Genomic DNA, 12,324 nt, shown 5'->3' with positions numbered 1-12,324 from the left:
GTTTATAGTGGAGTTTCTAAGAGCAACTGATAGGACTGCAGCTCTTCCTAATGTATATAAAAGATTTGGACCTTGATGCTCAAGTACAATTTTGAAATTTGTGGACATAGTCACAAACTGCACTACTCATCTAGTGTAGTTTCAGACCGAGGGCAGGTTCCCTTCCTCGAAGGATATGAGTGATCCAGGTTGGATTTTAGGACAGTCAAGCAGCTTTTCTCTCGTGCCGGCCCCAAAATTGACACACGGTAGCATGGCAGCACGGTAGCATTGTGGATAGCACAATGGCTTCACAGCTCCAGGGTCCCAGGTTTGATTCCGGCTTGGGTCACTGTCTGCACATCCTCCCCATGTGTGCGTGGGTTTCCTCCGGGTTCTCCGGTTTCCTCCCACAATCCAAAGATGTGCAGGTCAGGTGGATTGGACATGATAAATTGCCCTTAGTGTCCAAAATTGCCCCTTAGTGTTGGGTGGGGTTACTGGGTTATGGGGATAGGGTGGAGGTGTTGACCTTGGGTAGGGTGCTCTTTCCAAGAGCTGGTGCAGACTCGATGGGCCGAATGGCCTCCTTCTGCACTGTAAATTCTATGAAATTCAGCTCAATTTCACAATCTGCCTTTGTATTTTTATGGATTCTCTCTCACTCCTTTTTTTCTGTTTTAAATCAATTTCACAGGGTTTTAGAAGGGGAGAATTTGCAGTCAGGAAACTGAAACGAAACATCACATCAGGATCTGACCGAGTCGCCCAATTTATCCTAACCTGAATATCATTGGATTTCGAACATGGAAGGAAAAAGCACTGTTTACAGTGTGGCGAATCCGTGCACGTATTCTGTGTGTGAACGAGGCTTCAGTCAGTCATCTGGCCTGTCACAATGTGAATGCAGTCACAATGGAGAGAAACTATGCAAATGTGGGGACAGTGAAAAAAAATTCAGATCCCAGTCTGAGTTGGAAAGATATCAGCGCAGTCACACTGCGGACAGACCGTTCACTTGCTCCGAGTGTGGGACGGGATTCACTTGTTTATCGTATTTGCAGAGACACCAGCGGGTTCATACTGGGGAGAGACCTTTTAAATGCCCAGATTGTGGGAATTGCTATAAAAGTTCCTGGGAACTGATGTCCCATCAACGTGTTCACAGTGGTGAAAGACCATTCTGCTGCTCTCAATGTGGGAGTGGCTTCAGACGATCATCACATCTCACTGTACACCAACGAATTCATACTGGGGAGAAGCCGTTTACCTGCTCCGAGTGTGGGAAGGGATTCAGTCAGTCATCCAATCTGCAAACACACCAACGAGTTCACACCGGGGAGAGGCCATTCATCTGCTCTGAGTGTGGGAAGGGATTTACTGATTCATCACATCTACTGACTCATCAGCAAGTTCACACTGACGAGAGACCTTTTCCATGCCCAGACTGCGGGAAGTGCTATAAAAGCTCCCAGGACGTGATATCACATCAAAGGGTTCACAGTGATGAAAGACCATTCATGTGCTCTCACTGTGGAGCTGGGTTTAAGCGATTACCTAACCTAATTACACATCAGCGCACTCACACTGGGGAGAGACCATTCATCTGCTCTGATTGTGGAAAGCGATTCACTCAGTCTTACAACCTGCTGAAACACCAGCGAGTCCACACTGGGGAGAGGCCATTCATCTGCTCCAAATGTGGGAAGAGATTCATTCAGTCTTCCAACCTGCTGAGACACCAGAAAGTTCATGAGGAGCGACAGTGATTGACCTTTGCATCCAAGACTGGATAAGGTTCATGGGATCTGTCTCTGATGTGAATAACTGCAGCTCAGTTATAGGTGTTAATATTCTAGATTAAATTAAATTAAAATAAATCAGCTTTGTGTTTAATAGTGTCGGTCTTTTTTTAATATATCAAACACAAGTTAATTCCTTCTCAAGGGCTCTCCGTCTCCCATCTCCTTCATCCTCACAAGTGTGAGCAGCTCTTGGGAGCTTCTTTGACAGTAAGATTGAGACAATCTGATCAGCTGCCTCTGCTGCTACGCTCCCACGAGACAACCAAGACAATCTGCCTCTAACTGGCTGAGCCCCTCCTGGTTCTCTCCCATCTCCCGTCATATCATACCCTATTTCTAAGAACCTGCAGATCACCCAATGTCCCCAAGTTCACTGATATTGTTCACGGTTGTTAAGTCCCCTCACATTGATGGTCTGGTTGATAAGAGAATTCTAAAACAGGTTACATGCGGAAAGAATATAAGGTTTATGCCGTATACAATATTCCCCAAACTTTTTAATTGCTGCTCCAATATCCTAGGATATGTATTGCACCAGACTGAGCAGATACTGTAGATAATGATCATCTTCATAAAGTGTAACACTATTTTTGATGTTCATGTGCTGTCTCAATTTCTTTCCCGTTAATTTAATTTGCTAATATGCCAGTAATGGACTTGCCTTGATCTTGATCTCAAACAAAACTGTTTTCACCATTAAGGCTCTGCTGTGGTTTGATAGTCTTCATGACATCATTACATGGGACTGGATGACGTCATCAGAATCCATTGTTTGCTAATGATCCAATCAATAACGACAGGAAATATTAATCAACCTGAGCACATTATCTAAGCTAACACTCCAGTCTGACATTGAGGGACTGCTGCACTGGGAGACACACCATCCTTGGAACTGGTGGAGACTCTGGCCAAAACTTTCCAATACTCCTGTGGTTCCAAAGGACTGACAGATGGTAAATGTTACCCCCTCTGTTCAAAAACAGACCAACTACAGGACCTTCAGATTAACTTCAGTGGTGAGGAAGGGTTGAAACCATTAATCCAGGGCATCAATTGGCACTTGGAAAAGTCTGCATTATTATTTCCAGCATTTTGTGTTTGAAATAACAATACATTCCCTGGAGAAATCAAGGACTCAACAGACTGTGTGTGAAACAAAGCTGATTTGTTGAACAGACATCAAGATATTAAACTCCAGCACAGTTACAGGGATTATTAACATCAGTAGAAAGAAACCCTAGCTGTCAGAATGAACATGGTTCAGTTCTAGAACAAAGAACAAAGAAAATTACAGCACAGGAACATGCCCTTCGGCCCCCCCTGCCTGCGCCAATCCAGATCCTTTATCTAAACCTGTCTCCTATTTTCCAAGGTCTACTTCCCTCTGTTCCCGCACGTTCATATACCTGTCTAGTTGCCTCTTAAATGATGCAATCGTGCCCGCCTCTACCACCTCCGCTGGTAAAGCGTTCCAGGCACCCACCACCCTCTGCATAAAAAAACTTTCCACGCACATCTCCCTTAAACTTACCCCCTCTCACCTTGAAATCGTGACCCCTTGTAACTGACACCCCCACTCTTGGAAAAAGCTTGTTGCTATCCACCCTGTCCATACCTCTCATAATTTTGTAGACCTCAATCAGGTCCCCCCTCAACCTCCGTCTTTCCAATGAAAACAATCCTAATCTACTCAACCTTTCTTCATAGCTAGCACCCTCCATACCAGGCAACATCCTGGTGAACCTCCTCTGCACCCTCTCCAAAGCATCCACATCCTTCTGGTAATGTGGCGACCAGAACTGCACGCAGTATTCCAAATGTGGCCTAACCAAAGTCCTATACAACTGTAACATGATCTGCCGACTCTTGTACTCAATACCCCGTCCGATGAAGGCAAGCATGCTGTATGCCTTCTTGACCACTCTTATCAACCTGCGTTGCCACCTTCAGGGTACAATGGACCTGAACTCCCAGATCTCTCTGTACATCAATTTTCCCCAAGACCCTTCCATTGACCATATAGTCCGCTCTTGAATTTGATCTTCCAAAATGCATCACCTCGCATTTGCCTGGATTGAACTCCATCTGCCATTTCTCTGCCCAACTCTCCAATCTATCTATATTTTGTTGTATTCTCTGACAGTCCTCCTCGCTATCTGCAACTCCACCAATCTTTGTATCATCTGCAAACTTGCTAATCAGACCACCTATACCTTCCGCCAGATCATTTATGTAGATCACAAACAACAGTGGTCCGAGCACGGATCCCTGTGGAACACCACTAGTCACCCTTCTCCATTTTGAGACACTCCCTTCCACCACTACTCCCTGTCTCCTGTTATCCAGCCAGTTCTTTATCCATCTAGCTAGTACACCCTGAACTCCATACGACTTCACTTTTTCCATCAACCTGCCATGGGAAACCTTATCAAACGCCTTACTAAAGTCCATGTATTTGACATCTACAGCCCTTCCCTCATCAATTAACTTTGTCACTTCCTCAAAGAATTCTATTAGGTTTGTAAGACGACCTTCCCTGCACAAAACCATGCTGCCTATCACTGATAAGTCTATTTTCTTCCAGATGTGAATAGATCCTATCCCTCAGTATCTTCTCCAACAGTTTGCCGACCACTGACGTCAAGCTCACAGGTCTATAATTCCCTGGATTTTCCCTGCTACCCTTCTTAAACAAAGGGACAACATTAGTACTTCTGGGTGTGATTAACAATGACAGTCTGTTTATCGTTTTAAAATCACTAGTTTTAGGGTGACTATCATTTTGGAGGTTGAATTAATACGTTCTTAAGTTTTTTCTGCTAAAATTGATGGAAGACATTTTATTAAAACCTAAACCTATGTTATTGGAAACCAGCCAAGTTAGTTAAATAGACAACCTTAATTGTAAGACAATTAAAGAAAAATAAAGGCTGGAAATGTAATTTGAAACACATAAGATAATATTTTGTTTATAATTACAAACATGTTTTTAACATTTGACAGAATCCTAAAGTGCTGTGGAAATAAGAATATTGTGTACTTTGCAGGCCACAAAATAAAAAGAGATGACATGACTTGTTAAACTTGACTAGGAGGACTTAACAGGCCCTTGTTTAAGGGTTTTAACTTTGCATGTCAGACAGCTTTGTTAGCCAGTTATTGGTCGGCACTCAGCTTACCTCAAGATAAGAGATCTTGTTTGAGAAGAAGCATTTTCTTAAAGCTGAGACAACATGCATAATTAGAAAAAGAAATGGACTAATTCTTATTTTATCACTGACCAGTTATAGACCAATTAGCTATTTTACAATTGTCTATGATGGGCTTTTTATTTATAAGGTATAAAAAATGGATCTCTAGAAACCATGTTGGGTGAAGAGAGAGGGGCAAGAACAGAGAGGGAGAGGTGGTGGCGTAGTGGTATTGTCGCTGGCCCCGGGTTCGAATCCCACCATGGCAGCTGGTGAAATTTAAACTCAATAGAATATCTGGAAATGAAAATCTAACGATGGCCATGGAACCATTGTTGATTGTCGTAAAAACCCATCTGGTTGAAGGAGATCTTACCATCCTTACCTGGTCTGGCCTACATGTGACTCCAGACCCACAGCAATGCAGTTGACTCTTGAATGCCCTCTGAAATGGCCTAGCAAACCACTCAGTTGTATTCAATTGCTACAAAAGTGCAAAAAAAATGAATGAAACCAGATGGACCACAGCTGTGACTCGATCCCTGTTGAACACCACTAGGCAAAACTTTGCATTCAGAAAAAACACCCTCTATTACTACCCTTTGCCTTCTGTGACCGAGCCAGTTCTGTATCCATCTAACCACCACCTCTGATCCCATGTGACTTCACCTTTTCTACCAGTCTGCCATGAGGCACCTTGTCAAAGGCTTTACTGAAGTCCATGTAAACAACATCCACTGCCCTCCCCTCATCAATCATCTTTGTCACCTCCTCAAAATGCTCGATCAAGTTAGTGAGGCACAACCTCTCCTTCACAAAACCATGCTGTCTATCGCTAATGAGTCCATTTGTTTCCAAATGGGTATAAATCCTGGCCCTGAGAATTCTCTCCAATAATTTACCTCCTGCCGATGTGAGGCTCATCGGTCTATAGTTTCCAGGATTATCCCTGCTACCTTTCGTAAATAGCGGTACCACATTAGCTATTCTCCAGTCCTCTGGAATCTCACCTGTAGCCAATGAGGATACAAAGATGTCAGTTAAGGCCCCAGCAATTTTCTCCCTTGCTTCCCTCAGTATTCTGGGGTAAATCCCATGCGGCCCCTAGTGTGCAGGGCATCTTATCCATCTTCTCTTTTGCGCCCTTTTGGGTGGTCCTATCTCTAGGTCCAATAGATCGATAGGATTTTGATCACCCTCATTGGCCCTGCCAATTAGGGGGCAGATACCTCGGTGGCTGTGTGGGCCCTTGCTCCATTGTTCTAGGCACGTAGGCCTTTCCAAATAAGGCGCCGGTTAGCCTGCCTGTGTTGTAACTCTTTGATTCAAACTCTATTGTCCTGGGGGAAATGATGATTGACTCTTAATGGATACAAGTTTAAGTCAGGTCTGGCTTCTTTACACAATACACAGAGGCTGTGCACCTGTCTGTCCAAGCCTACTACAATTCCCATGGTCCTTTGCAGGTGGCCATTTTAGATGGTTTTACTGGAATATTGTCAGCGCCCATAGCCTTTGCAGTCCAGTGCCTTCAGCCCTTTCTTGACATGTGAAGTGAATCGTACTGGCTAAAGACTGACATCTGTGATGCTGGGGACCTCTGGAAGAGACAGAGATGGATCATCCACTCGGCACTTCTGGCCGATTGTTGCAAATGCCTCAGCCTTGTCTTTTGCACATAAGTGCTGAGCTCCTCCATCATTGAGGATGGTGATATTTGTGGAGCCTCCTCCTCCAGTGAGTTATTTAATTGTCCACACCATTCATGGCTGGATGTGGCAGGACTACAGGGCTTAGATCTCTTGTGTTTGTTGTGGAATTGCTTAGCTCGGTCTATTACTTTCTGATTATGCTGTTTGGCAACCGAGTAGTCCTATGTTGTAGCTTCTCTAGGTTGACACCTCATTTTTTGGTTGGTGTTGCTCCTGGCATGCTCTCCTGCACTGTTCATTGAACCTGGATTGATCCCCTGACTTGGTGGTAATGGTAGAGTGGGGGATATGATGGGCCATGAGTTTGCAGATTGTGGTTGAATACATTATGCTGCTGATGATGACCCACAGCGCTTCATGGATGCCCAAACTTGAGTTGCTAGAACTGATCTAAGTCTATCCCATGTGGCATGGCGGTAGTGCCACAAAACACTATGGAGGGCACCCTCAATGTGAAGACGGGACTTTGTCTCCACAAGGACTGTGCGGTGACAAGGACTTCTACCGATACTGTCATGAACAGATGCACCTGTAACAGGCAGATTGGTGAGGATGAGGTCAAGTATGTTTTTCCCACTTGTTGGTTCCCTCACCAGATGTGACTTGTGGCGTTCCGCAGGGATCAATGCTGGGACCTTTGCTGTTCGTAGTATATATCAATGATTTGGAGGAAAATGTAACTGGTCTGATTAGTAAGTTTGCGGACGACACAAAGGTTGGTGGAATTGCGGATAGCGATGAGGATTGTCAGAGGATACAGCAGTATTTAGATCATTTGGAGAATTGGGCGGAGAGATGGCAGATGGAGTTTAATCCGGACAAATGTGAGGTAATGCATTTTGGAAGGTCTAATACAGGTAGGGAATATACAGTGAATGGTAGAATCCTCAAGAGTATTGACAGTCAGAGAGATCTAGGTGTACAGGTCCACAGGTCACTGAAGGGGCAACACAGGTGGAGAAGGTAGTCAAGAAGGCATTCGGCATGCTTGCCTCCATTGGCCGGGACATTCAGTATAAAAATTGGCAAGTCCTGTTGCAGCTGTATAGAATCTTAGTTAGGCCACACTTGGAGTATAGTGTTCAATTCTGGTCACCACACTACCAGAAGGATGTGGAGGGTTTGGAGAGGGTGCAGAAGAGATTGACCAGGATGTTGCCTGGTATGGAGGGCATTAGCTATGAGGAGAGGTTGTATAAACTAGATTTGTTCTCACTGGAATAAAGCCGGTTCAGGAGCGACCTGATAGAGGTCTACAAAATTATGAGTGGCATAGACAGAGTGGATAGTCAGAGCCTTTTTCCCAGGGTAGAGGGGTCAGTTACTAGAGGCATAGATTAAAGGTGCGAGGGGCAAGAGATGTACGAGGCAAGTTTTTTACACAGAGGGTAGTGGGTGCCTGGAACTGGCTGCTGGAGGAGGTGGTGGAAGCAGGGACGATAGTGACATTTAAGGGGCATCTTGACAAATACATGAATAGGATCGGAATAGAGGGATACGGACCCTGGAAGTGTAGAAGATTTTAGTTTAGATGGGCAGCATGGTCGGCACAGACTTGGAGCGCGAAGGGCCTGTTCCTGAGCTGTACTTTTCTTTGTTCTTTGTTTGTACTCCCCGAACAGACGCTGGAATGTGGCGACTAGGGGCTTTTCACAGTAACTTCATTGAAGCCTACTTGTGACAATAAGTGATTATTATTATTATATGGAGACTTTGGAGAGGGTGCAGAAGGAGTTTACCAGGATGTTGCCTTGTCTGGAGGGTGTTAGCTATGTAGAGCGGCTGAATAGATTTGGGTTGTTTTCATTAGAATGATGGAGGTTGAGGGGTGACCTGATGGAGGTTTACAAGATTATGAGGGGCATGGATAGAGTGGATGACATGCACTCTTTCCCAGGGTGGAGGGGTCAGTCACCAGGGGGCTTAAGTTTAAGGTCCGTTGAGCAACATTTAGAGGATATGTGCGAGGCAGATTTTTGACACAGAATAGTGAGTGCCCGGAACATTTTGGCAGGGGAGGTTGTGGAAGCAGATGTAGTAGCGCTGTTCAAAAGGTATCTTGACAAATACATGGCTGGGATGGGTATCGAGGGATATGACACAAGGAAGTGCTGAGGGTTTTGGCAAAGGTTGGTAATGTGTTATGTACTCTGGGATAACACAAGCTGCAACTGGATGCAGCTTTGACCAAAAGATACTCCAGACCTTTAAGTTAGTTCAATCTGATTTGTTGAACAAGTAGCACAGTTAGCACAGTTCTCTATGAGTTCGACTCTCTGCTAACCTAAGTGTGGTTATTCTGTCTGACTGGACCAGACTAGCTCTTAGCCACATGCTGAAGGTGTGATACTGTACATGTACCCTGACTCACTCTGTAGATGGTCATCAGTGGAAAGAGGTGGCGTGTGAGTGCCTCGTGCCTTTTATAGTGAGATAGCACCCCCGAGTGTCCCGCCTGCTCATTGGTCATGTCCTATTCTCTGTGTTCGTTAGCTGCCTATCTGTATATCATTATCTGCATGTTTGCATATCATGACCTCTCACCTTTTTTTTGTATGATCTGTTGGCATGTGGGAATGTATTTACATGTGGTGGCATATACTAACATATGTATAAGCGGTGGCATATGTGAACGTATTTATATGTGAAGACAGCTGTCTAATGCGAGAAAACAGAACATAGCAAACAAAAGATACTCCAGACCTTTAAGTTAGTTCAATCTGATTTGTTGAACAAGTAGCACAGTTAGCACAGTTCTCTATGAATTTGACTCTCTGCTAACTAAGTGTGGTTATTCTGTCTGACTGGATAGGGTTAAAAGTTCGAAAGAGGGCAAAGGCAAGCAAGACGCTGGTTTGAAGTGTGTCTACTTCAACGCCAGGAGCATCCGGAATAAGGTGGGTGAGCTTGCAGCATGGGTTTGTACCTGGGATCTCGATGTTCCGGCGATTTCGGAGACATGGGTAGAGCAGATACAGGAATGGTTGTTGCAGTTTCCAGGATTTAGATGTTTCTGGAAGAACAGAGAAGATGGTAAAAGAGGGGGGGTGTGGCATTGTTAATCAAGGAAAGTATTACGGCGGTAGAAAGGACGTTTGAGGACTCATCTACTGAGGTAGTATGGCCTAGGTTAGGAACAGGAGAGGAGAGGTCACCCTGTTGGGAGTTGTCTATAGACCTCCGAATAGTTCCAGAGATGTAGAGGAAAGGATTGCAAAGATGATTCTCGACAGGAGCGAGAGTAACAGGGTAGTTATTATGGGGCACTTTAACTTTCCAAATATTGACTGGAAATACTATAGTTCGAGTACTATAGATGAGTCAGTTTTTGTGCAGTGTGTGCAGGAGGGTTTTCTGACACAGTATGTAGACAGGCCAACAAGGGGCGATGCCACATTGGATTTGGTACTGGGTAATTAACCCGGCCAGGTGTTTGATTTAGATGTAGGTGAGCACTTTGGTGATAGTGATCACAATTCGATTATGTTTACTTTAGCGATGGGCAGGGATAGGTATATACCGCAAGGCAAGAATTATAGCTGGGAGAAAGGCAATTATGATGCTATTTGGCAAGATTTAGGATGTATAGGATGGGGAAGGAAACTGTAGAGATGGGTACAATCGAAATGTGGAGCTTTTTCAAGGAACAGCTAATGTGTGTCCTTGATAAGTATGTACCTGTCAAGCAGGGAGGAAGTTGTCGAGCAAGGGAACCGTGGTTTACTAAGGAAGTTGAAGCACTTGTCAAGAGGAAGAAGAAGGCTTATGTTAGGATGAGACATGAAGGCTCAGTTAGGGCACTTGAGAGTTACAAGTTAGCCAGGAAGGACCTAAAGGGAGAGTTAAGAAGAGCGAGGAGAGGACACGAAAAGTCGTTGGCGGAAAGGATCAAGGAAAACCCTAAGGCTTTCTATAGGTATATCAGGAACAAAAGAATGACTAGAGTAAGATTAGGGCCAATCAAGGATAGTAGTGGAAAGTTGTGTGTGGAATCAGAGGAGATAGGGGAAGCGTTAAATGGATATTTTTCGTCAGTGTTTACACTGGAGAAAGACAATGTTGTCGAGGAGAATACTCAGGTACAGTCGACCAGGCTAGATGGGATTGAGGTTCACAAGGAGGAGGTGTTAGCAATTTTGGAAAGTGTAAAAATAGATAAGTCCCCTGGGCCAGATGGGATTTATCCTAGGATTCTCTGGGAAGCCAGGGAGGAGATTGCAGAGCCTTTGTCCTTGATCTTTATGTCGTCTTTGTCGACAGGAATAGTGCCGGAAGACTGGAGGATAGCAAATGTTGTCCCCTTGTTCAAGAAGGGGAGTAGAGACAACCCTGGTAATTATAGACCAGTGAGCCTTACTTCGGTTGTGGGAAAAATGTTGGAAAAGATTATAAGAGATAGGGTTTATAATCATCTTGAAAAGAACAAGTTGATTAGCGATAGTCAACACGGTTTTGTGAAGGGTAGGTCATGCCTCACAAACCTTATTGAGTTTTTTGAGAAGGTGACCAAACAGGTGGATGAGGGTAAAGCGGTTGATGTGGTGTATGTGGATTTCAGTAAGGCGTTTGATAAGGTTCCCCAAGGTAGGCTATTGCAGAAAATAAGGAAGTATGGGATTGAAGGTGATTTAACGGTTTGGATCAGTAATTGGCTAGCTGAAAGAAGACAGAGGGTGGTGGTTGATGGCAAATGTTCATCCTGGAGTTCAGTTACTAGTGGTGTACCGCAAGGATCTATTTTGGGGCCACTGCTGTTTGTCATTTTTATAAATGATCTGGAAGAGGGTGTAGAAGGATGGGTTAGTAAATTTTCAGATGACACGAAGGTCGGTGGAGTTGTGGATAGTGCTGAAGGATGCTATAGGATACAGAGGGACATAGATAAGCTGCAGAGCTGGGCGAGAGGTGGCAGATGGAGTTTAATGCGGAAAAGTGTGAGGTGGTTCACTTTGGAAGGAGGAACAGGAATGCAGAGTACTGGGCTAATGGCAAGATTCTTGGTAGTGTAGATGAACAGAGAGATCTCGGCATCCAGGTACATAAATCCCTGAAAGTTGCCACTCAGGTTAATAGGGCTGTTAAGAAGGAATATGGTGTGCTAGCCTTTATCAGTAGGGAGATTGAGTTTCTGAGCCATAAGGTCATGCTGCAGTTGTACATAACTCTGGTGCGGCCGCTCCTGGAGTACTGCGTGCAGTTCTGGTCACCACATTATAGGAAGGACGTGGAAGCTTTGGAAAGGATTCAGAGGACATTTACTAGGATGTTGCCCGGTATGGAGGGAAGGTCTTACGAGGAAAGGCTCAGGGACTTGAGGTTGTTTTCGTTAGGGAGGAGAAGGCTGAGAGGTGACTTAATAGAGACACTTGAGATAGTCAGAGGGTTAGATAGGGTGGACAGTGAGAGTCTTTTTCCTCGGATGGTGATGACCAACACAAGGGGACATAGCTTTAAATTGAGGGATGGTAGATATAGGACAAATGTCAGAGGCAGTTTCTTTACTCAGAGAGTAGTAGGGGTGTGGAACGCCCTGCCTGCAACAGTAGTAGACTCACCAAATTTAAGGGCATTTAAGTGGTCACTGGATAGACATATGGATGAAAATGGAATTGTGTAGGTCAGATAGGCTTCAGATGG

The 12,324-nt window shown here is 44.6% G+C and overlaps 1 protein-coding gene across 2 annotated transcripts in view; it reads left to right on the top strand.

Moving 5' to 3' along the window:
• Positions 1 to 1,877, top strand: part of LOC119951431 (gastrula zinc finger protein XlCGF7.1-like) — a 36,507-nt gene extending 34,630 nt beyond the window's left edge. For both annotated transcript variants that reach the window (XM_038774612.1, XM_038774610.1), the window contains one exon: positions 677 to 1,877. In XM_038774612.1, coding sequence (XP_038630540.1) covers positions 786 to 1,748 — 963 coding nt within the window. In that variant the 5' untranslated portion in view covers positions 677 to 785 and the 3' untranslated portion in view covers positions 1,749 to 1,877. The remainder of the gene's footprint in view (positions 1 to 676) is intronic.
• The last annotated feature ends 10,447 nt before the right edge of the window (positions 1,878 to 12,324 follow it).

Source organism: Scyliorhinus canicula, chromosome 17 (genome assembly GCF_902713615.1).
Source record: "Scyliorhinus canicula chromosome 17, sScyCan1.1, whole genome shotgun sequence".
In the NCBI taxonomy this organism is placed as follows: Eukaryota; Metazoa; Chordata; class Chondrichthyes; order Carcharhiniformes; family Scyliorhinidae; genus Scyliorhinus; species Scyliorhinus canicula.
The sequence above is the reverse complement of the archived record's forward strand: the minus strand, read 5'-3'. Positions and strand labels throughout refer to the sequence as shown.